This window comes from Apodemus sylvaticus, chromosome 10 (genome assembly GCF_947179515.1).
Source record: "Apodemus sylvaticus chromosome 10, mApoSyl1.1, whole genome shotgun sequence".
Taxonomy (NCBI): domain Eukaryota; kingdom Metazoa; phylum Chordata; class Mammalia; order Rodentia; family Muridae; genus Apodemus; species Apodemus sylvaticus.
The window spans coordinates 22,964,111-22,990,468 of NC_067481.1; the positions used below are offsets into that span (position 1 = coordinate 22,964,111).

General features: G+C 45.5%; 1 protein-coding gene across 1 annotated transcript; it reads left to right on the plus strand.

Moving 5' to 3' along the window:
- Window positions 1-18,402: 18,402 nt before the first annotated feature.
- Window positions 18,403-18,729, plus strand: LOC127693799 (keratin-associated protein 17-1). Its single transcript, XM_052194946.1, has one exon. The coding sequence runs from the start codon at window positions 18,403-18,405 to the stop codon at window positions 18,727-18,729; it is 327 nt and encodes a 108-aa protein (XP_052050906.1).
- Window positions 18,730-26,358: the final 7,629 nt, after the last annotated feature.

The window sequence follows — 26,358 nt, forward strand, 5'->3', positions numbered from 1 at the left end:
AGATACCATTGCCAGAAGGGGGACAAAGATAACAGTTACACCTCAACTCCACCTCCTCCCAAGACCTCAACAAGTGACCACACTGGGCAAAGACAGACCAGTGCTTGGGATCAGTTCCAGCCTGCAGTGCATTTTCCGGTTTGATCCTTGGGCGCAGGAGATGCAATGTCTGTCTTTTGAGGCGCCTACAACTGTTTGAGTACCATCTACTTTCACAAAGCCATATTTACATATGCAATGCCATGGTTTAATAAAACTTGCCCAGCGGTGGTGGTGGCTCACTCCTGTAATCCCAGCACTCTGGTAGGCAGAGGCAGGCGGATCTCTGAGTTCGAGGCTAGCCTGGTCTACAGAGTGAGTTCCAGGACAGCCAGGGAAACCCTGTCTCGGAAAAAAAAAATCCAAAAAACCAAAATTAAAACTTATCAGAATGTGATTTTTAAATGATTCTGTGAATGTGGGGATCTGGGTGGCAAGCTTGTGAAAGAATATCAGTGGATGTAGCCTTCCTTGTTACACTTTCTGTTTGAAATGCAATACAAATCCTTTGTCTTCCCAATAAATTCTTATTCTGGCCTGAAAATCTGAATTGTCTGTTTCACTGAACGTTCACCAGTGTTTTCCCACTAGATGAAAGGTTCAGTCCCTCCCATATATGGCTTGTGCTTTCCTTCTAGGAAAAGCCTCTTTCTGATGTCACCCACTGGGCGCCAAGAGAATAGAAAGAGGAGGTGGATGCAGGTCTGGGTGGTGTTAGCGACCATGGCAAAGGTTTGCCAGTAGATGACATTTGTGTTGAGACCTGGAACTAAAGAAGGGAAATCCGGAGGGAAAGAGCATCCCAGGCAAGCAGCAAAGTCAAGAGAGGGAATGAAGTCGAGCCTTTGGAGCAGGAGGGGGCCAGTGTGCCTGCAGTAACGAGCAGCAGCAGGGCAGAGTGGGGAGTGGCTCTCTGGGGGTGTGCAGGGTTCATTGGTTCTGGGAGAAACTGATTTCCTTTATTTTTATTTTTGTGTGTGTGTGTGTGTATGAGAGAGAGAGATAGAGAGAGAGAGAGACAGAGAGAGAGAGAAAGAGAGAGAGAGATTGAGAGAGAGAGAGGGAGGGAGAGAGAGGGACAGAGAGAGATAGAGAGATGTGTGCTGTGTGCATGTGAGATGTGTGCTTTGTGTTTGTGTGTGTATGTGGTATGTGCTCTCTCTCTCTCTCTCTCTCTCTCTCTCTCTCTCTCTCTCTCTCTTTGTGTGTGTGTGTGTGTGTGCATATTTGTGAGGAAGCCAGAAGTTGACACTAGACATCTTCTTCTGTCACTGTCCATGTTATTTGAGGCAGGGTCTGCCACTCAACCTAGGGCTCACCGTTTGACTAGACTCGTGGGCCTGCAAGTCCCGCAGATCCTCCTGTCTTCAGTCTCTCCATCAGTGCTGGGCTTACAGGCATACTCCACTGCATCTGGCTTTGTATGTGGGTGTTAGAGCTTTCGCCGCAGGCCAGCAAGCACATGACAGCCAGAGCTGTCTTCTCAGCGCCCTGATTTTATTTCAAGTAAGAAAAAAGCTCCAGCAGAGTCTCAAGGCTGGATTAAGTGACATCAACATTAAAGGTTGTTTTGGTTGTTGAGTGGGAGAGAGGTTCCCAGAACATTCAGACTGAAGGATCTGAGGTAGCGATGACAGCTAGAAGTCAAGATGTTTTGATCTGAAAAGGAGTCACTGACATGAACAACTGCTCACATCCCCATCTGTAAAAGGAAAGTAGGATAAGGGTGCCAGAAATCACATGAATTGCTCAAACTACGAGAAGATAGGATCATGGTGTAGCATGCCCCTGGTCATTATGAAATTCACACTAACATCTTGACAGTGTCGGGGGCCAGCTGGGCAGATGGGAGAGGCTCACCTGATTCAAATCTGAGCCCATGGCAGGTGTATGGGCGGAGGTACCAATCTTTACCAATCGCTTACCTTTTTTAAAAAACATACAATGATAATCATCCTTTTGAAATGTAAAGGCTAAAGGGACTTATAGGATCCTCGCAGACATGTGTATAAGAAATTAAGACTTATGCCTCACAGTGGTAGGAGCAGTTGGAACATTCAGCATGGACATAAAGGGCCTCACGTGAAAGACCAGGAAGGTTGGCGGTGGCCTCCCTGTGCCGCTACTAAAAGTTTAGGGTGTGACAGATAGGAATGTAGATGTTTGAAAATTAAAAAGTTACTAAAAGGTGATAAAAATGTAAGCTACACACTCCCAGATTTTGGGTTTGAAAATGATGTTTTCTTTTCAGTCTTTAATCGTAACTCCATTTTAATCTTAGTTCCTAGTGTGTTACATGGATTTTCTGAGCCTCAATTCTTTAAGTTATAGAAAGAATAAAAAAACTCACCTTACTGTTTAATTTTTTCTTCTATCTTTATCCTCCCCACTGTGCATGTGTGCATGTGCATGTGTGCATGTGTGTGTGTATGTGTGTGTGCTGTTGTATTAGGAGAACATTTCTATGACCAGCACATGTGGTATTTTCATCTATGATAATCATGAGAATTGTCCCAGGAGAGGTCAGAAGCAAAGCAAAGGGTCTATTAGTGTCCATGTCAAGGTGATTTTTTTCACTCATGGTAGCTGAAAATAGCTCTTATACCTATTTCCCATTCAAGAATGCAACAGTTAAGTTTATCATTGAAGGCCTGGTAAAAATGTTGCAAAGTTGTATCACATTTTTATATCTTTCCATACTGAGTACATTGTTGGTTGGTAGTAGGGTGCAGCTGGCTGCTAATGGCAGAGAAAAATATGAAAGTTTGGGGAGATAACTCAGTGGGCTGGGTAGATGGCTCGGTCATTAAAATACTCACCTCAAACGCAATAGGACCAGAGTTTGGGTCTCTAGGATCCCCATAAAGGCTTGGTTGGCATGGCCACCTACCTGAAACTCTGTCACCAGAGCAAGCTGTCTAGTGAGATGAGGTGTATGTGGGTGAGCGGCGGGATGGGGGGTGGGGGGTGGGGGGTGGGGGGTGGGAGGGGGTGGGGGGATGGGTGGTGGTGGTGATGAAGAGGCCCTTCCTCAAAATAATAAAGTGGAAAAGTAGTCCCAGAAGATTCCTGAGACATCAACTTTGGGCACACAGGTATGCACACAACACAGACACGTGTACCTCCAGTGTGTTCACATGTGAGCATACATATATACATGCATGTGGACACATGAAAAAAAAAAGAACAAGGAAAAGAAAGAGTGAGAAATGAACAGTGGTGACCGGGGAGAAGAGATGTGTGTGGCCTGTGGCTAAAAGCCCAGGTGGAGAGGAGGCCAGAGGTGCCACTGGGAGTGGCTCCCGCAGGCTGTGTGGCCTCCAGTAGACAGTAGACCATCCCCACCCAGAGTGAAATCCTCTGAGAAAGGCTTTCTATGGGGGGAGGGAGACAATAAAGATGAAAGCATAAAGACCGCTCTTGGCCGCACTCCATGTCCAATTAGCAGTAACTCCAAGGCAGCTTATCTTGCGGTGACATGGGTGGTGGACAGGTGGGAGGAAAACATTCCTTGGTTTGGGGATAGGTTGAGGAAGTATCCAGAATCTCCACAATAAGATGTGGCAAGTTTCATTCAGCATTTAGATGCAAGAGAAGGATTTTTTTAAAACGTGAGTGGGGGCAGGGATGTAGTTGAGAATGTAGGATGCTTCTTTAACATGCACTAAGCCAGAGGCTCAATTTAAGCACTGCAAAGGATAGGCTTGGGGGTCTACACTGCAACCCCAGCACTCAGAAGGGTGGAGGCAGGAGGATCAGAAGTTCAAGGTCTCCTTTCAGTATGGAGTTTGAGGTCAGCGTTTTATTTTTGTGAGATCCTGTTTCAGAAATGAAACAAAACAAAAGCTAAAGAGATACAAGCAATCAGAAAACAAAACCAAACCAAAAAAAGGAAGGAAACCTTCTCTCTGTTAGATTCCTGTTAGATTCCTGTGCGCTAAAATCCATTTGAGGTTCTGCTCTGTGGTTGGTGCTGGAGGAAAAAAAGAAAAGGAAAAATAGAGGGAGAAGGAGGAGAAGAGAGAGAGGAGGAGGGGGAGGAAGAGAGGGAGGAGGAGGGGAAGGAGTGGGATGATGGGGAGGGAAGGAACGAGGAGAGGGAAGAGAAAATAGAAAAGCAGGAAGGGCAAGGAAAAGAAAGAAAAAGTTGTCCTTGGACTTGGACAACTTGTAAACTGCTGTTTTCCTTTATCAGTGTTGTAGCCCTATCTGCCTCTGCTGTCTTCATCTTTCCTTCCACTGAGCGGTACCCACAGCCTGTGAGGATCTTTGTCTGATGAGACACCTTGGCACCGTGATCTTTGAAGGCGGAATGGCTTTCCCACATTAACAACCGCGGACAGGATTAGGCACTGAACTGGCTTTTGAAAGCACTTCAGTGACAAGAACAGAGCTGCGGAGATCTTTTGAATGAAGCTTACCCGCAGAGGAGAAATTAAGACCTTAAGTGATTTGGCCACAGCAGGACTGGGTTTGTGCCAGTCCCCCTGCCTGCGGTTCATCAAATGCTTAAGGCAAGGGGCAGGAACTTGTGTGGCTCCTGGCCCTGCCCAAGACCTGGCTTCAACAATTCATGCGTGCCCTGTCTGATCTTCTCGAAGATAGGGCTTCTGTGGTTAGATGTAAGGCTTAAGGGGCGTTTGAACTAAAGTTGGCTGCATGCAATATAACACGTGAGCTGTGCATTAAAGAACGGTTTAGATTCTAACAGAGAGAAACAGGGTGTGATGAAGGAAATGCTCTACTTTTTGTTTAGTGAGCATTAGGCTAAATTAACTGATAATAAGCAAATATATGTTAATTACACAATCAATTAAATAAATAGATTGAAAAAAATCTGCTCATGGATCTACCAAGATTGTAAAACACACACACACACACACACACACACAACCTTTTATTTGTACAGTCATTTGTAAAACTATGTATATATGCATGCATATATGTATATGTGATTCATCTATTTATTTATAATATTAATGACAAGAGAAAATTGGAATAAAAACGTGTATAAAAGTCAGGGAACTTCTCAACATTATTTTTAAAATATGTATTTTTATTTTATTTGTGTATTTTGCCTGTGTGCATCCAATGGCAACAAGTGTGTGCAGTACCCATGGAGGCCACCAGAGGGCGATGGATTTCTTCCAAGACTAGAGTTTCAAATGGATTTTGAGCAGCCATGTAGGTGCTGGGAACGGAACCCAGGTCATCTGGGAAAACAGCCAGAGCTTTTAACCACTGATCCATTTCTCCAGCCCCTTCAAGGTTTTTCATTTTTAAATGTGGTTGGAGAAATTCAGGCTGTCTGTAGCTCCAATTCTTGTATGACCTTCCACACACTGGTTTCACAGTGGAAGGAGAAAGGTGTATTGCCTCCTGAAACTTCTGTCTGGAAATAAACCCCTGTCACTGCTATTTACATTACTAGCTGAAGAAGATCCCTTGGTCATACCTAATTCCAAAGCAAGTAGAATTTGAGCACATTCCTGCCACGCTTTGGAAAGCTTGAGAGACAGACATGAATATTTGAGCAATGGCTGCTCTACGGGGTTTCCCTGGGGCTTTATTTGTGGCACTTACTGGAGCAGATAGTGCTGGGTCTCTCCGAAAGGATCAGTGTTCATTTTTGCCAGTACGTTCGGATGCCACCAGCTGGGGCCTCTTGATAGACAGGGAGCTTTGTGGACCATCCAGGCAAAGGGTAAGACAGCTTTCCTCGGGGTCCTTTGGTGCAGGCGTCAGTGGGTGGAGTTTATTTCCGGTCCGTCATTCTACAAGGCTGTGGTCCTTTGCAGACCTAGCTTCTTGGTTACAGAGGCGTTTCTGCTTAGGGCGACTCTAGGACTTTGTGGTTTCTACCTACCTGAAAGGTCAGAAAGGTTGAAATTCAAGTTTTCCAAGTTCTGAAAATGCCCCGGGGGGAGAGGGCATGTTCAGTGTGGCTCTCTCTTCACTTCATTCGCCCGCCCCCCATAACTGTTCAGCACACACACTATGTTGCCTGTTCTTTGATGCTTTTAAAATGATTTAGACTTAGAAACAAATAGCACATTTAGTTGTTTGTAGCGTGTGAGTTATTGCAAATATCCCAGCCTACCATATGTCTGACATAATGTTTGCGATTGCCGCCAGCTCCATGTGCACACGGGTGATCATTCGCTATAAATGTATCAACTCTAAACAAAGATAAACATTCAGTTTCTCCATCACTAGATGCATTTCAGGTGTCCAGCGGACACAGGAAGCTGGAGTCTAATGTTCTGGAGGGTGCATGTATAGAAAGCTTTCTTTAAAACAATTTAGAAAGTACATTTAGTGGTGTGTGTGTGTGTGTGTGTGTGTGTGTGTGTAAGGAAGTTGTTCTCTTCTTTTACCATGTGGGTCTCTTGTGGCAAGCTTCTTTGCCCACTGAGCTATTTCCACAGCCCATTAGCCGAACATTAACCACTGTCAATTGGTGAATAAAACAGCCCTGGTGTGTGTGCATGTGTGTATTTGCATCAACCTAAACATCACTTAGGGATATTCTGATAACAAGACCTTCCTTAAGACAGAGAAACAATTTCTGTAGTTAAGGGAAGTATGTAGAGAAAGGAGGATGACTCCAGGAGCAGGAAGATGCGAGTTCCTGTCCAAGCTTTGCATCTTCTAGTTAAAGCATTTGACCTCCGGGAGCCTTAGCTTACTTATATACAGGAAGGGATGGCCTGAGGTGGCCTTGTGATTGAACACTGGTCTAGCAGAAGGATTTACAAAAGAAATAAAGAATGAAATCTAAGAAAGAATGCCACCACAACCACCCTCCTACCGACAACTGTAAAACGTAACAACGCGCGCGCGCGCGCGCGCGCGCGCACACACACACACACACACACACACACACACACACACACACACACACAGAGAGAGAGAGACAGACAGGCAAATCCTACCTATAAATTGCCCAGTGCAGTCTGGTCCATGATGCTGTATATGTAATGTCAGTAGATGAACACTAGAGGCCGCCAGAACAAAGGGCGTGCCTACTCCTTTTTTTTTTTTTTTTTTTTTTAAGCCAAAGTTTTTCCTTTGGCAATTTCATATGTGTGTGTGTGTGTGTGTGTGTGTGTGTGTATTATGATAACTCTCATATACTCTCTTATCACACTCATATCCAGTTTAACCTTTCCCCATCCAGACTGATGACTTTTAGTTTTGTTTTGTGACCTGTTTAGTTTAACCAGAGCCCTCAATGTTAGCATGTTTGTAACTATTCATTGGAGCCTGGTTGTGTGTGTGTGTGTGTGTGTGTGTGTGTGTGGCGGGGGGGGGCACCAGTGCTTACACGGTTGAAGGCAATGACTCCCCCACTTCCTCTGTCGTGGCAGCTGCTCAGTACTGAGAGACGGAGCCCTTGAGCCCTTGAGCCTTTTCTTTCATGCTTGACTATTGACAATCTTACTTATTTTATTCAAAAAAATCATTTCGTTTTACATGTATGAGTGTTTCACATGTGTATGTGTCTATACTTTGCAGGCGCGGTGCCCACGGAAGTCAGACAAAGGTGTCAGATCTCCTGGAACTGGAGTTCCTGACGGTTGTGACTGTCCTTGTGGATGATCATAACCGAAGCTGGGCCCTCTGCCAAAGCCACAATGCTATAAACTGCCACGCCCTCTCTCCAGTCCCCATGTCACTTCGTGCAGACGCCTGACCTGCTGCAGCAGTGTGGCAGCAATTGCTGTATGCTGTAGGATGCCCAGAGGAAGACGCGTCCTTCCTTCCACTGTGACATTCTCCCCACCGCTTCCTTCTACAACAATGTTCCTGGAGAGCCAGAAGGGAGATGCAGATGTGTTTCTGAAGGCAGAGGACTCATAAGTTACTCGGCCTCAGTATCCTGTGCAGCCACTCTATATAAGTCTCTATGTGCGGCGTTCACTGGAAAAAGAGGATTCTCTGATCAAGGCCACAGTGGTCACACTTACTTTAAAACATGGTTTTTAAAATTAGATTTACTCACTTTATTTAAGTATGAACTTCTTCAATGAGGAAAACTACAGCATCTGCCCCGCCAGGATTAATTCATGATAAGTAGCGTGACCAAGTATAAAAGCGTGACCATAAAAAACAAGAAACAATAAAATGTCTTGCATCTGATTTGGAGATGGAGAATAGCTTTCAAAATATAACAGAATGAGAAAGGAAAGATAGATTTGTTGACAAAAAGGAGAATTCTGTCTTTTAAGACACCACAGACACAATTAAATGATGCTCTGGAGCAAATTTTGAAACATATTCGACATAATGAAGAATGGAACATATTTCCCATAAAATAAGTTCCTCTAAATCAGTTAGGAAAGGTGACTTAGTAGAAAAATCGGCAGAAACAGGTAATTGCCTAAGGGAAGTTGTATCTCTCTCTCTCTCTCTCTCTCTCTCTCTCTCTCTCTCTCTCTGTAGATGTACTGATAATGAAATATATTCACATAAATATGATGGAATTTTGTAGTAGGCCTACTAGACATACAATAAGGTTTTAAAAAAGATTTATTTGTATTTTATATGTGTGGGGGGACATGTATGTTTGTATACCTCATACAGACTTGATGCTCACAGAGGCCAGAAGACGCCATTAAACCCCTTGGAACTGTAGTTACAGAAAATTGTACACTGCTCTGTGGGTGCTGGGAATCAAACTCTGGTCCCACAGAAGAACAGCCTATGCTCTTAACTGCTGAGACATCTCTCTAGCCTCAGGATACTAATACTTTAAGAAATACAACATAAGCTGGTCTCAGTGGAACATGCCTATAGTCACAACATTTGGAAAGGGGAGACAGAAAGTTTAAGAGTTCAAGGCACCGGCCACCAAGCCTGGTGGACTGAATTCCACCTCCGGGACCCACAAGGTGGAAGGAGAGAATCAACTCTTGAAAGTTGTCTTCTGGGGGCTGGTGAAATGGCTCAGTGGTTGAGATGGCTGCTCAGTGGTTAAGAACACCGACTACTCTTCTGAAGGTCCTGAGTTCAAATCCCAGCAACCACATGGTGGCTTACAACCATCCATAACAAGATGCCCTCTTCTGGAGTGTCTGAAGACAGCTACAGTGTACTTACATATAAATATTAAATAAATAAATCTTTAAAAAAAAAAAAGAAAAAGCTGTCTTCTGACATGACACACACACAACACACACACACACACACAAAACCCCACATGCATAGATATCTAAAAATTATAATAAAAATAATGTGATATAGCAACCTAGGAAAATAGTTATTAAATACAGTGCTATTCTGCCCCCCCCCCCCCATTTTTCGGCCTGCCATTTTGTCTAAGTGATGATGGTGAAAAGCTGTGTAGCCCAAGCTGGCCTCAAACTCTTGATCCTTCTTTTTTGCTTCCTTCAGCACATCCTATAGGCGCACACCACCAAATACAGAGACCCATAACTGGACGACGTGCAGAAGTCAGAGACCTTGGAACCCTCAGTGCTAAATGGGGTATCTCTATCAAATCTCTTTCCCCCGGGTTCAGGGAACTCTGAGGAACAGAGGGTGGAAAGATTGTGAGAGCCAGTGGGGTTGGAAGAGACCTTCGAGACACAACAGGACTGAGACACGTATGAGCTCACAGAGACCATGGCAGCATACACCAGGCCTGCACAGGTCTAAACCAGATGGGTCCCAGTGCTGAGAGGGAAGCGACATCAGCCAGTCCCTAACCAATTGATAACAGCTGACTCCAATTGATAACAGCTGACTCCAGTTGATAACAGCTGATTCCAATTGATAACAGCTGACTCCAATTGATAACAGTTTGCAAGGGAAAGTTTGGTTTCTCCAGTGGGGTCTCCCTGCACAGACAAACCACACCTCAGGGCAGGCTCCACACCCAGCAGTAGATGGACAACATGAAAGAAACAAAGTGGTAATTTTGGAGGTTTTCTTTTCATTTTCGTATAGATCTTTTGCTTATATAGTATGGTTTCTGAGTTCGTTTTCATAGGTTTTTCTATAGTGAGAATTTTGGTTTCCTTAAAAACCCAGTTATGTTATGTGACTATGTTTTTGTTTTAATCCCAGGTGTGGGATATGGGCCTGCTTCAGACCATCCACAGCAGCTGACTACAGTTTGTCTCGTGCTCTGGCAGGGGCGTGATTCTGCCAGCTGAAGATAGCTTATGCTTGGAATTCTGGGGACTCTCGAGAGTGTATAAATGCCAGAGCCCTGCTGCTGCTCTCTCAGAGGCTGCTGGCTCCTGCTGTTGTGTTTGCTGCTGGTTTGCTGGTTGAAGATATCCTGGAGAAGAGTGGACTTGCCACTAGGAACTTGATGCCCACTATTGTGATCATAAAGAGAGAAAGAGGCGTGAGAATGTGGTATACAGCGGTGTGGGGGAAGGGGTGCCCCAGCGGGCCCATGCCAAGGCATCCCTTCCCTTGAGGGACCAGACACACACACTGGCATAGTATAGAATAGAGTTTATTCAGGGCATGGGGAAGGGAGTTAAGGTGTTAGTAGAGGCAGAGAAAGACAGGGAGTAGAGAAGCAGAGGCCGGCCATGACCATGTGGAGAGAGGGGGGGAGGAGAGGAGAGCCCAGGAGGGGCAAGAGAGAAGCTGACAGTGCCAGAGGTAAGAGAGAGATAGAGAGAGGAGGGGGTGAGCAACCCCCTTTATGGTAGGCCAGGCCTACCTGGCTGTTGCCAGGTAATTTGGGGGTGGAGCTTAGATAGAATCCTAACGCCCACAATCAGCAGGAAGTAGTGTAAAGAGGTCTTTGCCCCCTTTTCTCTCTAACCTTCTTTCTTGCCTACCTGGTGTTGAGGGGTTTGGAAGAGATTGAAGAGGGGTGATAGATATAAGAATCCCATAAAGTAGCAGAAAGTACAGTTAGGAAACATGTGTGTCTCAGAGTCTGTGTGTGCTTCTTGCGCTTTGGTGAGGGGCTTTTCTTTTATTATTTGCTTGTTTTGTCTTATTCTTGTTTGTTTTTATCATATTGTCTATATATTATTAATATTATGATATTAATATTATTATGGATGTCTGTCTTTATTCTAATGAGAGAAAGCATATGGATTTGGGTGGGTGGGGAAGTGGGGAGGATCTGGGGGAATCAGAATATATTGTATGGAAAAAGTCCATTTAAAAAATAACATAAAAGGGGCTGGAGAGAAGGCTCAGAGGTTAAGAGCACTGACTACTCTTCCAGAGCTCCTGAGTTCAATTCCCAGCAAACACATGGTGGCTCACAACCGTCTGTAATGGGATTCATACGCTCTTCTGGTGTGTCTGAAGAGAGCTACAGTGCACTCATTTAAATAAAATAAATAAATCTTTAAAAATAACATAACAAAGAATATATTAGTGAAAATGCTCCGTTGCTTCAGAGTACTGTTCTAACTGTACAGAAGTTCAGTGGGATATAAAGACATTGGGTTTGGCTAATTTTGATGCATGATGTTTATTTTACTTGCAAGTGTTTTGTATATAATAAACCTTATAAAATTTTCTTTTAAAAAATCCATGGATACAAGCAAATAGAAATGAAATATTTATTTTCTGCTGTGCAAACTATTCCCATCAAAGAATATCAACAACTCAACAGAAAGATGGGCAATGGTTTGGGATGAAAAGATAATTCTCTGGAGAGGGAGCTAGCATTTAAGCACACAATAGAGATGCAAATTAACCTTGCTATCTTCCCTCAGATTGGAAAGGTCACATTCCTTGACAGCCATCTTGAAGGTGAGGCATGAGGGGAATGAACGCCAGGCTGAAGGGGGTGTAATTTGGTACCTTTATAAAGAGTGATATGACAACATCCAGGACAACTATAAACGCAAGAACTCATTGACCCCATGTTTTCAAAGAGTTCACAGCAGGAAGATACCAAGATATGTGTAAAATGACTTAAACTACAGTTATTTCCCACAACGTGCTTATGTTGTGTCCAGATTGTAAAATCCTCAAAAGAGACCACCAGGAATCACAACCCACTGTCGTCATGAGGATCTTTTTTTCAAGCTGGAGCTTGGACCACCAACCTTCCTGATGGGACAGGAAAGAGAGTGAACTCCCAGGCCTAAGTGAAGGGTGTTTATAAAGGAAGAAACCTCAAGTGTAGTTTCCAAGCCTTGGCATTCCATGAGAGGGCAGAGGAATGCCCTCCTCAAACCTGACAGCGGGGTGGAACCATGCAGCTGACAAGGGACCTTTCTGACCTGGGAAAAGTAACTTGTGCTATCAGAAGCTGGTATACTTTTACAACTGGCCCCAGCTGTCTGGGAACTCTTGCTTGTGTCTTTTTCATTGTCAAGAGTGGGCTATTATCATTTCAAGGGCATTTGCTTCTATTTCTTTCAAGGCCAGGGGCTAGCTGCACTGGAGAAGGATGGTGGTTAATCGTGGTGTGGAGGCTGCTCCCAAGGCTGGCATTTCCACCCCCCTGGGGGGGGGGAATCATTAGAGGGAGGGAGTGCTAACTGCTCTGGCTCCCTACAGGGCCAGGAGAGTGGAGGATGCAGATTTCTCCTATCTCTTTAATTATAGTGGGAAAATACCAGAAATAGTAGGAATGACCTAAATGTCTTTCAGTAGGGAACTGGTTAATGTAGAGTACTATTGTTATAATCTTGTGAAAAACTTCTTTATATAACCAATGATGGAATGATCTGTAAACTATTATACTGGGGTGGGGTATCAGCTCTAAGGACAGTGTGTGGAGGTCCCTAAAGGGAAGTGAAGGGAGGTTTTTCCTGAGGTTTATGCTATGGCTAAAATGGCACTGTTTTCTACCTTGGGCAGACAGGTACTCTGCAGAGGCTGGGGCCCAGCAGCCTGGGATCCATCTCTGCCTGGCTGCTGGCATTTCTACCAGGCAGGTGGAAAAGAGAATAGAGGATTCAGTCACTAAGTTCTGTCAAGCATTGACCTCCTGACATGGAAAGAGATGCAATCAGAGGGCCTGGGAGGGATCACTAGGCAGAGCAGTTGACAACCCCTGGGTCCATGACAGGGCTGATGGGGAGACTTGGAAAGCCACAGCTCTGGAGAGGACATCTAGGGACACACCAAAGGCAGAGGGAGCCTCTGGCAGTCATTCTAAAGGAGGGTGGCGTGGCCACGCTTGGCTCTTGACCTGCTGTCTCCCTAGAGAAGCAGGTTCTCTGTGAGACTAGACAGCTTACTCAGCTCCTCTGCCCTAGGCTCTTAGCCAGCGACCTGGCTGTGTCCTCAACCCCTCCACTATGCAGAAGCAAGTGGCACAGGGCTGCTGTCCTAGGAGGAAAGTGAGCTTTCTGCCACCTCCCATACTCATGGCATAGCCTACACTCATGCCCACACTCACATGCCCACACTCACATGCCCACACTCACATGCCCACACTCATACACTTGTCCCCTGAAAGAGGTTCCAGTGATACTAAGTGGCATCCTGTGTCTGCTGAGTTTCCATTCTCTTAGTAGGCCTCTGGGCTCTTGGGTTGGGACCGCTCTGCCTCTCTAGAGCTTAAAGAAGCCTCAGGCCATCTCCTTTGGAGCTGGGCCCTCTCTCAGCAGCAGGTGTAACCAATGAAGGAGGTCATCTTCCCAGTCAGCCTGAGTCTCCTGTCAACAGGTGGGGCTCACTGCACTTGACCCTTTGTAGTCTCTGAACTAGATTAAATAGCTCTCTTTAGGGTGCAGGAAGATGGGAGAGAATGGAACCCTCCTAGCCCTCTTCATGGGGGCCCGTCCCATCTTGTCCTCACCTGGGACTGATGGAGGCACAGAGACATGGAGTTACTCCTTATCTAGGTGAGGTTCAAGGAGCCCAGCTTCCCAGGCACCTAAGGTTTATGGGGAATACTCATCCAAGCCTACCCTCTTCCACTCTAGACCTGTTCCCCCTTTTCTCTAAGAGGCTTCTATTGCTCAGGTTTCATTCTTGGACATCTGTCATTACTGCTACACAGGCCAAAGGTCATCCCTGTCACCTCTCCCTAACTCCCTACATCCCCTATTCTGAGATGTTTTGTGGGGGATGGTAACTGAGTATAGTGGCTTGGCTGCCTTCTCTGCAGATCTCAGAAAAGGCGACTCCTATCTCTAGATTGCCAAAGCAGACTGAGTGGAGAGTGCTCCATGCTGACTACTGAGAGAGTGTGAGGGCTACCTTCTTCCCCATTCTGTTGCAGAGGGTAGCCATTATTTATCCCAGCCTCGTGTTTGTATTCCTGTTCCATCAGGTTTTCTATTTGAAATTACTTGAGTGAAAGAGTCATTGTCGGGCTGGAGAGATGGCTCAGCAGTTAAGAGCACTGACTGCTCTTTCGAAGGTCCTGAGTTCAAATCCCAGCAACCACATGGTGGCTCACAACCATCTGTAACGAGATCTGAAAAAAGAAAATCATGTAAAGAAAATATTTCTGTTAAAAAAAAAAAGAACCATTGTCTGGAGGAAAATATCTCTGTGCATTTCTAAATATTTCTAACTTTGTTTTTTGCCTTCTGTAGTTCTGTTTCTACATACATAAAAATACATAAAAAAAGAGAGAATTCAATGAACAGTCCTCTCTATCTTTCTTGTCCCACCATTCAGTGTTCCTGACTCCCAGATGAACCCTCTCTGCTTCTACATCTTACTTGACACCTCTGTGATCCCAATACCTCAACTGTTAGCTGGAAACTATGATAGTAATAATACATCCCTCAGAGACACTGTGATGAAATGCATGTATACATGTAACAGATCTCCAGATCTTAGCACAGCTGACACCATATTGGAAGTACCCTTCAGGCCTTAGAACGCAGCACGTAGGCAGCAACACCTGCCAAAATCAGAACAAAGACCTAATCCATCAGAATCTATAGTTCTGGGAAAGTTTCTAAATAACTAACTTTGCTTTTTGGCTTCTATAGTTCTGCTTCTAGCTAACTGATCTTGCTAACTAAAGTGTGTCGAGTCAGGATGTGGTTTTGTTCTTAAAATCTCACCCCGAGAAAGACTTAGAACTGCACTGGATTCTGAATGCCCAGTGTAGTTGCTGGCATGCCAATAAACTCTTTCTATTGTATTGAACTGTGTCCAAGTGGCCTACTCTGGTGGATATGTCACAACACACATGCAGATAGAACACAGGGAACAATGACCAGTCACATGCACTTAGAGAAGCATTTGCTATTGCAAATATATAATAGTGTGTGTGTGAGAGAGAGAGAGAGAGAGAGCTCTGCTCCAAATGGAACATCAGAGGGCAACTGAAGTCAGGTTCAAGTTTTTATAAGAACTAGCCCTGAGAAGAATCACTCTGGAGGCCAGCATTCCCTTCTGGTGGGCAGCATTTCAGTGAGCTACTAGGCCACACCTCTTATAGGTCCTTCAGTGCCTCACAATACTCCAGTGAGGGCCATGCTCCCAACTGTCCCCGGAAACACACTTAAACCTCATCCAAATTGTAGTTAAGACTCTGAGAATGCATTGCCAGTCACAAACCCAACAGATTAGAAGGATGTGTACTGTGGACATTACTGTATTAGGTTCCTCTCCCAAATGCCAGCCTCAGGGCAGTACTGTGGCATGGACACTTGACCAGGAAACAGAACACCTAACGAGGAGTCCACGCTATCATTTATGTGTCTCTCTGGACACTGGTATCATCTTCCAAAAAATTATGAACACTTTCAGGTTGTGTTTGTGGTCTAAGCAGTGTTTTGTAACCAATTTGATAATCTAACCCACCTTAGACATTTTTAAGTATATAACTTCATAACCACTCAGATTTTTACTTAATATAAAACAGGGATGCATTTGGAGGTCTGCGTTGTATAACTCCTAACTTAACTGAATGCTTGGTTTCAAGAAAAAAAAAAGGGTATGTTGAACAGCTGTTTTCAACCCATGGTTAAAAACACCTGTTAAGACCTCTGTTACAGGGGTGGCATATCAGATATTCTGCATGTTATGTACTTAAATTATGATTCATAAACTTAGCAAAATTTCAGTTGCTGCCACCAGAAGGTGGCATTAGTATGATCCCAGTGTCATCCTGGAAGTCACCACTCTGGGTAATCCTGACATGAAACTGGCCTTAGCAACTGGAGCTGGTGATGGTTCAGGGCTTCCTCGGGCCCCAGGTTCCATGGGGTAAAGCAGTGGGGTCTGCATCAGGTCCAAGTGTGTGTTTCCCATTCCTGTGCCACATCTGCCTGGTCCTGAGTCTGTCTCTCTTAGAGGTGGCTTTGCTTCCAGCTCATCTCCAAAAGAAAGGCAAAGGAAAGGGGAGGGGCTGTGCTATTTGGCCAGGATTCCCATCTGTACCTGTATCTCCTTGGCTTAAGGTGTAGTAGCCACATTGGCTCTGGGGCTGCCATGATCATCCCTGGAGCATGGCAAGGTCCCAAGGCTTAAAGTGCGGACAGACGGTTCACCCATCTCAGAACCTGGGCATCCTCATCTCGTCCCCAACACCTTTGATTTCTTGGGGTGACACTGGGACATTCCACACTAGCAGATGCTCTGCATCATCTCCAGTTTTGCTTTCCTTAAAATTCAGCATTCAATTAAGAAAGGAGTTTAATTCAGTAAGAAAAACTATGAGATGTAATAAAACCTCAGGGGAGATTTTAACTGACGTTGCTTGGTTTGCCCTGATGCATGCACACAGAGCCAATAGCTTTGTCAGAGGCAGTGGTATCTGCCCATGTATTCAACATTCCCATTTTTATAGATTTATTTATTTTATATATGTGGGTGCTTGGTCTGCAGGTATGTCTACACTGCTCCTGAACCTGGTACCCACAGAGGCCAGAAGAGGACTTTGGCTCCTCTGAAGCTGGAGTTGCAGACGGTTGTAAGCTGCCACGTGGGTGCTGGGAACTAAAGCTGGGTCCTCTGCAAGAAAAACAAGTTCTTAAGTGCTGAGTGCTCTCCTCAGCCCTGCAATGTTCCTGTTTCAATGGAGTGTTTCAGCTTCTAGTGGCCTGCCCTCCCTACCTCCCTACCTCCCTCCCTCCCTCCCTCCTTCTCTTCCCTTTCTTCTTTCTCTTTCCTCACTTCCTTCTTTTCTTCCTTTCCTTCTTCCCCTTCTCTTTCCTTCCCATTTCCTCCTCAACTTCCTTCTTCTCTTTCCTTCTATTCCCCTCCCCCACTTCCCTTTCTCCCCTTTCTTTGCGTCTGATTTCTCTTTTCCTCGTTCTCTGCTTTCTTTCCTTCACTCTAACTTTCCCTTCCCATCTCTTCTTTTGCTCCCACCCCTCTCCTACTCTTTCCTGCCTTTCTACCTTCCATCATTTCTGTCTCGTCTTCCTTTCATCTTTTTCATTTCTCCTCCCTCCCTCTGTCTCTCCTCCCTCCTTCGCTCCTTCCCTCCTTCCATCTCCTTTTTCCTTTCTCATTTCTTCCTGCCTCCCTCCCTCCCTTCCTCCCTCCATCCCTTCTTCCCTCCCTCCATCTCGCCTCCCTCCTTTCTTCCTTCCCTCCCCCTTCCTCCTTCCTTTTCCGTTTTCCTTTCTCATTTCCTCCTTCCTTCTTCCCTCCCTCCCACATTTCCTTTCCTTACTTCATTCTCTCTTTTCTCCCCTTCCCTCCTTGCCTTCCTCATCTCCATTACAGAAAGGCCTGGGGCTGCGGGTAGCAGGTGCTGCCCCGAGCTCTTCCTGCCTGAATGGGAGAAGTGAGAAAAGCTCAGTTCACCTCAGCGCAGGGAGACTGCCCTCCCCAGCCTTCTGCCGTTTTATGGCGAGTCTATCTGCATTTCACAAGTCAGTTATTACTCGTGACTGATGCTCACCTGCCAAGCCTAAATAAACGTGCAACTCATATCCACATACCTCACACAGACACAAATATTTTCTTTGCTCACATAGCTGGGGAGAGAATGCTGTTCTGCCTGGGAGGACCCACAGAATCAGACCCTCCACTGCTGCCTCAGTGTAGGCAGAAGGTTTAGCCGTTCTTACTCTTCACGTTTTCAAGAGTCAGCATCGGTGAAAACAGGCTACACTGGCCGACAGAGGGATCCCCTTTTTGCCACTAGAGAAGAGGTGGGAGAGGAGCCAGAACAGATTCCTTGGCCAGCTTCCCTTCCTCTCTCCATCCTGGCTAATGACAGGTCTTTTCCCGGGTGTATTTTTACCCTCTGGACAAATAGCAGTTGGGACGAGTGGGGCCAATTTTTATGAGTTGAGGTACTCATGGCTGGAAAATAAACAGCCAGCTAATGAGACGTTCTTATGGAAACCAGCGTAAATAATAACAAAGCAAACATCCTGTGCCCCGTGCCAACACCCCTGGGTGAGGGGGATATAAAAGCTGCTGTCCAGCTGGCCACTGTCAGACCTAGGGGAAGCTCGGCCGCGCTCCTGACCTGCGACCTGACTGGCTGGGACCATGGGATGCTGCCCGGGAGACTGCCTCAATTGCTGCTCCCAGGAACAAGACTGCTGTGAGGAGTGCTGCTGCCAGCAGGGCTGCTGTGGCTGCTGTGGCGGCTGCTGTGGCTCCTGCTGTGGCTGCGGAGGCTCTGGCTGCGGATCTAGCTGCTGTGGGTCTGGCTGCGGCTCTGGCTGCGGAGGCTGCGGGTCTAGCTGCTGTGGCTCCGGCTGCGGCTCTGGCTGCGGAGGCTGTGGAGGCAGCTGCTGCGGCTCCGGGTGCTGTGGCGGCGGGTGCTGTGGTCCAGTGTGCTGTCAGCCCACACCCGTGTGCGAGACGAAATGAAGACCCTCCCCCCTCTAACTGAGACAGTGTTGGGGACAGCCTCTGTCCACTCCAGGTGGAGACCTCCTCATCGCCTGGCTCGTTCGCAGCTCCAAGACACCGATGTGCCTCTCCTGTTGTATCTGAGAGGAGAGCTTGCCTTGGTGTCTAAGGCACTCAGGGCCAAAGAGTCATTTCTTGGCACGAAAAGAAATCTGGGTTCCAATGAGGTGGTCACCAAGTTCAACGTTCCTGGCTTCATTTGCATGAAGTCAAATGCCTTGCAGCTATGAGACAATCTTTTACTCTTTGGACCTCTTGTGTTCACCCCAGCTTTCTGCTCCTTTGAAACTTTGTCAACCTTTTAATAAATTCAAGCGTGCTGGCTACCCAATCCGTCCCCTTGCCTCTTCCTTTAACCCTCCTAGGGACTAGAGAAAGAATAACTTTGGCACCCATCTAGGGACCGCATAGTATTTGCTGCTGTCCTGCAGCAGAGTCCTGGGAGGCTGGTTAAAATTAGGTTCTGGAGCCCTCCCTGAGCATAGTGGGTGCTGTATGGGTGTGGCCTGGGGGTCTGTGATTTTAATAGGAACACAAGTAATTCTCTACGAGGAGGGTTGGAGGTTGTCCAGATTGTAAATAGACTGTAGACAGGAGCTGCTGAGTGCAATGCCAGAGTCACTTAGGGAGGCTTTGATGATATCTGGGTGTCACCATCAGCTGTGGTTTCCATGAGCTCTAGGACCTGGGGTGCCTGAGGGTCGACCATCAGCTGTGGTTTCCATTAGCTCTAGGACCTGGGGTGCCTGAGGGTCGTGTTTCTGAAAGCTTCAAGAGACGCTGACTCCAGGTGTGTTTCATCATGCTCAGGCTGCATGCCTTCTTTCTGTACTGTGCTTCTAGAATGCTTGGCCCGAACCCTGGGGCAGAGTCAGAGGAGGCAAAGGAACGTTAGTGACTCTTTTCTTCTATGCTAGAGATTGAGTTTAGGGCTTCCAAGGCATGCTAGGCAAGACCCCCACCACTGGGCTGAGTGCTCAGGCCTCCTTTTATGTTTTATTGTGAGATAGGGTCTCACTGAGTGTTGGGAACCAGAGAGCTTGGCTCAACACCCCCAGCTGAGCTGTTTGCACAGGTTTCTTGAGAGCAAAACATCCCGTGGCTTAGCTTGATTCCTGCCTTCCTGCCCGGTGTGGTACGGACTTCCCAGGTGCCTGACCTATGACTATAATCGATTTTTCCTGTTCCCTTCCCTGGCCTCTAGTATATATATTGCTGGTCTCTCAGTAAGGCTTTGGCATTCTCCTTGCAGAATGACCCGTGTCTATGTTTTTTGTTAATCCCCCAGGCCTATGCCCAATACTTGGTACCGTGGCAGCACGGGCTAGGATCGAGGGCTTCCTGATGTAAGGTTTACTGAATAAACTGCTTTGAGAAGAGTCTCCCGTGTGGTCTCCCTTATTTCGCTGGACGGATAATGGCGGCGACAACTGAGTTGTCCCAGCTGGTCTTAAATTTAGAATCCTCCTGCCTCAGCCTTCCATGTAGCTGGCATCAAAAACCCATCCCAGGCGGCTGTGAATGGCAGGGATTCTGCGGCCTGACAGTGTGAAATGCACAGTTTCTGAGTATGTTTGTAGGGTTCCAGATCTCTGCTAGCCTCATGTTCTGGTCTTGATTTTTAGGTGGTTGAGTTTTATTTTTTGTCTTTTTGTTTTGTTTTATTTTTGTCCTGGACCTAGCTGCAGTTTCCGTACTGAGATGCGTGTCAGTGAGAAAACCTGAGCATCCCACTGGCTCCTTCTCCTGTCCATGTTCCTATAGTTCTTCCGTATGGTATGTACTGTACTGAAGAAAAGGGACACATGTATAGAACAAACGGAGCTGGGGAATTAAATTCCTATAATAGTGGATTAATCCCTAGTTAGGAATGATTTTAAGTGACAAATAAATAAAGTTTGTTCTTGTACTAAAGGAACAGTATTCATTTTTACTTATACAGAGGAAATAGAGAAATGAGTGGGTCTCACTACATAGCCCCAGTTATCCTGGAACTCACTATAGGTCAGGCTGGCCTTTAGCTCTTCTGCCTGCCTCTGCCTCCTTAATGCTGGGGTTAAAGGATGTACCACGATTCTTGGCCAGAAATCTCTCTCTCTCTCTCTCTCTCTCTTTTCTATTACAAATAATATATAAAGGATACATATGATATATAAAGGATATATATTATATATAAAGAATATATTATATAAAAGATATAATATATAAAGACTATATAATATATATAAAGAATATCTATATTATATATCAGATATCTGACAATAAGCAGAGCCATGATTCTTAAAAGGACACAAACTATAGGAACATGGACAGGAGAAGGAGCCGGTGGGATGCTCAGGTTTCCTCACTGACATGCATCTCAGCAGGCTCTTATAAGCATATGCACAAGCACAAGCTGGCTGCTGCATCTATGATGACACCTTTAAATTTTTTTGTTTCATTTAAACACCCTCAAAAAGTGTATTCTTTAAGAATTTCATAAACTTTTATAGGTCAATATATTTTACTGCTGCGTGATTGACATGTGATTAAATCTTTACCAGCCGGATGAGACCTGTGTGTTGTACATCCTGTCCGTGTGGTATCACGGCTGCATACAGATCACGGAAGGTTCCACCAGCTTCCAAATTCCCTGCTCTCTTCTTTCCATAGTTAACCCTCCCCAGCCCCTGGCTGCTATCAGCTCTTTACAGTCTGAGGCACTCTGCCATGTCTAGAATTTCATTAGGAAAGAAATCATGCAGTGTGAATTCTTCTCATTCACTGTATCAGCTTTGATATTCATTCACATTGCTGCCTGCATCAGGTTTCTCCCCGTCTCTGTCTCTGTGTGTAAGCATGTGTGTCATGTTCCTGTGTGTGACTGCATGTATGCATATGGGTGTGTGTACATGCATGTGGTCAGAGGTCAGTCTTGGGTACGCGCCTTGGGCACTGTTTGTTTGTTCCCCTTTGAGCCATGCTCTCTCTCACTGACCCAGGAGGTAGACAGCCTGGCCAGTGCGTCCCAGTGCTCCTCCTGGCTCTCCTTTGCTAGCACTGGAATTACAAGGACTTGCTGCCATGGCAACTTCCTTTTTTTAAAATATTGGCCTTGAGAGTCAGACTCAGGTCCTTGTTCCTGTACAACGAGTATATTACTGAGTCGGTTCCCCAAACCCTAGGCTTTTGTTGTTGTTGTTGTTGATGACTAGTATTTCATTTTATGGACAGATGATATTAAAAATTAATCCATTAAATGAAGGGTGCTTGCATTGCTTATAATTTTCCACCATTGTGAATAAAGCTTTCAGCAACATTCATGTCCAAGTTTTTACATAAACATGCTTTTATTCATTTCGGAAAATACATAGGAATGATATTTCTAGGGAAATGGCAATTGGATGTTTAAATATGTAAGAAAGTATTACATTATTTTGCAAGGTGGTTATACCATTTTGTATTCCGATTAGCCATGTCTGAGGGTTCCAGTTTCTCCATGCCCTTGTAAGCACTTGACATTATCAGTCTTTTTTTTACTTTCAAGTATTATATATATCTATATATCTATATCTATATCTATATATATCTATATATGTCTTCCGAAAGCACAATATACCTACCATGTGACAGTGTTGTAGGGGTAGCGGTGTAGAGCTCATCAGCTCTCTGCCATTCATAGGTCTTCTCCTATTGTACTTTCAATTTGGGATTTTACATGTTGGTGGTAGTAGTATGTCTTGCTTTCAGAGCATATGAGATTCCACTTTGCTCTGTTATCATTTCAGACTCCATTATTTCGGTTACTTTTTACTCTGGATGTAGCTGGTCTCTTAAAGGGAGACTTTTTAATGACCAGAACAAACCCTGCAGAAGGAGCATCCTGCCACTGATGGGACAGTGGGACAAGCCTGCCAGCAGACCAATGGCTGTGTACAGAGTGCCTGTGATTCAGAGCAGCTGATCAATCCATTGCTCATGGCCATGTCAGCCGGATGCATGAGTGGAGGTAGTGATTTCTTTGAATTACCAACAAGGGCTGCCTTCTTAGCTACACGCACAGGTTCTCATTAGCTCATTCTATAAGTAGTAGTTGTACACTGCCATTGTATCAGTCTTGATTCTGGGTACCAGGTATGCAAGCACTGAGCAGACCAAGTCCTTGCCCTTCTGGCACCTGGATGATGCTGAATGGTGAGCAGTGCTTTAGAGACGAGTCAAGCAGGAATGGCCCACATAGTTAGAAGAGCTGCCACTTCATTTATCAGGGAAGGGTTCTTGGAGGAGATAACACCGCCGTATAAAGGACAATGAATGCCCTGTCAGTTCTCATCAGAGAGTTTATGAGGGCTCTCTTTTAAGGGAGTTATCAACAACTACAACTCCATCACTGGCTTAGCTGAAGAACAGAAGCAGAGGGAGAGGACCTATGAGTGACAGGGAGTTGATGAGCTCCACTTCTCTCTCTACAAGGCTGTTGGGAGGGACCCTTTCCGCATAGCTGGGAAGGCATAGCTCAAGGAAACCATGGGCACTTCTAGATTCTACTGCCTTAAAAACCTCGCCTACTGCTCTAGTCCAAAGAGATGCCAAGTCCAGGTTGTCACCAGGAGGCTTTGGGGTAATTGGACAATCTCCTTATGGTCTCTCTACCTTTAAACTTGCCCTCTTTCTCCCATCTCCATAGGCAGGGATTTATAAAATCACAAACCCATTACGTCTTAGCTTAAACCACCCAGTGTCATTATTAAAACTAACTTCTTACTCAAGACCTTCTATAGCCTGGTGCCTAAGTAACTGCTATGGTCCCAATACCATCTCTTCCTGTCTCCCGTGATCTTCTTCCTGACTGTGTCAATTGTATTAGCTGTCAAATCATTTCCAAAATATATCCCACTCCTGTGTCTTTGTTTCCCAAAGACTGAGCTTTTTCCATCATCCCTGGAGGATTCTATTGACCATCTTATTTATGACTTGAGGATGCTTTCCTCCCTAAACCCCATATGAATATTTCTTTCAGTGCCCTCAAAGTGCTTGCAAATCTCTATTACAATCATCTTAATATCACACTTGCTCACGGGTGTGTACATTTCTCTTTTAACCTGTACATTGACACTGAAATTGCTGGTCATTCTTTTCGTATCCCTCCTGCATGTCCCAGTGCTGTCCTGGTTGAGAGATAAGACAAAGAGAAACTGAGAGAACAATTATGTACATTAATGCATGAAGGGAGGGGTCAATGATGGCCAACGCTCAACTTTCCAGGGGAGGCTAAACTACACTCAGGCTGGAAACACAGGCAAGACTGGCCTTTCATTGGACAATCATTTCATTGATTTGGTGTCTGGAAACCTGTGGTTTGTTTCCCACCTCATCTTGCAGTCAAGAGGGGTCTTATTAATCACAGTGCTTTTGGGACCAACTTAGGAAACCACCTTTTCTCTGTTCACTTCATGAGTCCTGGAAATATCTTCAAATGATTTCATATTTGCTCTTTCTGTAAGCAGCCTGAGGTGACCTGGGAGGATGATTCACTACTCTCTTCACTCAGTAAGCCCTTACAAAAATTATGCAAGTCAAGAGATTCTTCAAGTTCATTTTAAGAATACCCATGAAACTGCCCAGGCCACCAAGGGTATGCATATCTGAAAGCCACCACGTATTTGAAAGATGTCACTTTAAAGATGCATTTACATTTCCGGCAGTATAATGGTGGAGTCGGTAGTGTGTCCAGGCCAAAGAATGGGGCTGGATACAGTGTCGGTAGCCAAAACTAAAGTGTTGAATTTTTCTGCACATGCTTAAAAATGCAGAGAGTAATGTCAAACTTAAGGGTTTAGATATAGAATCTCTAGTCACTGAACACACCCAGTGAACACAGCACCTGAGATGTCCCGACAAATTTACATGAGCTCCCCACGACACATGGAGATGATCCAAAGCCAGAAGAGGAGTTTGCACAGAAGAAAAATATATCCTAGACGAGAACTGAAGAAACAAAAACTTACGACCTGGGAATAAATTCAGCAAAAATAAATGTAGACGCTAGAGGGGTGGGGTAGGGGAGCACCCTTTTAGAGGCAAAAGGGAGTGAGCATGGGGTAGGGGAATTGTGGAGGGAGACCAGAAAGGGGATAACAATTGAAACGTAGATAAGTAAAATAATTAATAAAAAGTTTTAAAAATTAATATTTCTACATTTCTTTATTTTGTGTGGATGTGTGGTATGCATGGGACATGGCATATGTATGGCTGCCAGAGGACAATTTGTAGGAGTTGGGTCTCTTCTTCTGTCACATTGAGTCCCAGGCTTGAACTTAGGTCGTCAGGCTTGGCGGTGGTCACCTTTACTCACTACGCCATCTTACTGGTCCCAGAATGTACCTTCTAAGAGCTCTCAAAATCCCTTAAAATAGATCTTTCCTGTATGGAAGCTGAATCAGGCAGGTTCTTTCTTCAGCATGGTCATCTCCTAGTGCCTGCCCTACACAGGGAAGAGCTACAAGTGCTGTCCCAGCCTTGGTGACAAGGAGACTCTGCAGATCCACGAAATGCTTGGGACAGACACAGAAGGAAAAGATGGAGAAGCAGAGGAACCGTGTCAAGCACTTCCTAGGGACAGATGGAACAAAGGTCTTGAGTAGTGCGGCTAACAGAACGCCATGGAGGGTGGCATCATGGGAGCCTATGGCCCACACCATTGATGACGTCGGCTGAGAAAGTCGAAGTTCAGAGCCATTGAGATGGCTCAACAGGTCAGGGTGCTTGTCACCAAGCCTGGTGACCTGAGTTCAATCCCCAGCATCAACATGGCAGAGAACTGCATCCTGAATTGTCCCCTTGCTTCCACAGATGTGCATGGTACATGCATGCATGCACCTACATGCACCTGCACATGTCTACGCGTACACAGTAAATAAATGACAATACTTTCTTTTCTTAGAGGAGGTTCAGCTTGCTGAGAGCCTATCTGTGGGAGGGGTGGGTGTGACCTCCAGCCATCAACCTAGCCTTTCTTCTCCTCTACCCTCAGTTCTCCATCTGTAACTGGGGAGAGTAATCTGATCCACACAGGATGGCTGTGGACTGTGGCCACAGACAGCTCAGTTCGGATGTCCCATCCACAACTGAGCTCCTCACTATGTGTCCCTGTGGCGCTTGTCATGATAGTGTGGTTGTCTGCTCCTGTCTTGGTTGCCAGCTGCAGGGTAGGCAGTCATACTCATGTAGACATCTGTGCCTAGCCTAGGAGAAGTGGTAGAAGGGTAGACAGTAGCTAAATTATAGGCTCCTTTCCTCTTTCCTTCTTCATGATGCTAGGATAGAGACCTTCCATTGTGAGGGTGACAAGGCTCATCTCGGGACTACCTGTAGCTTTGAGGATTCCATATTTAGCCAGTCAGTAAATAAACATCTTCCTTATGGGCAGACAAACAACTTCTGGATCAACAAATGTTGGCATAATAAGAGGTTCCTCCAAAAACAGGGCCCAAACAACAATGAGGAAAAGATGCAGGGGGCCCCCAGACAGCAAGCACCTGTGAGGGAGTATAAAAGGGAGATGCCACACTCAGGCAGCACTCACTCCAAGACAGAGCTATCTCCACC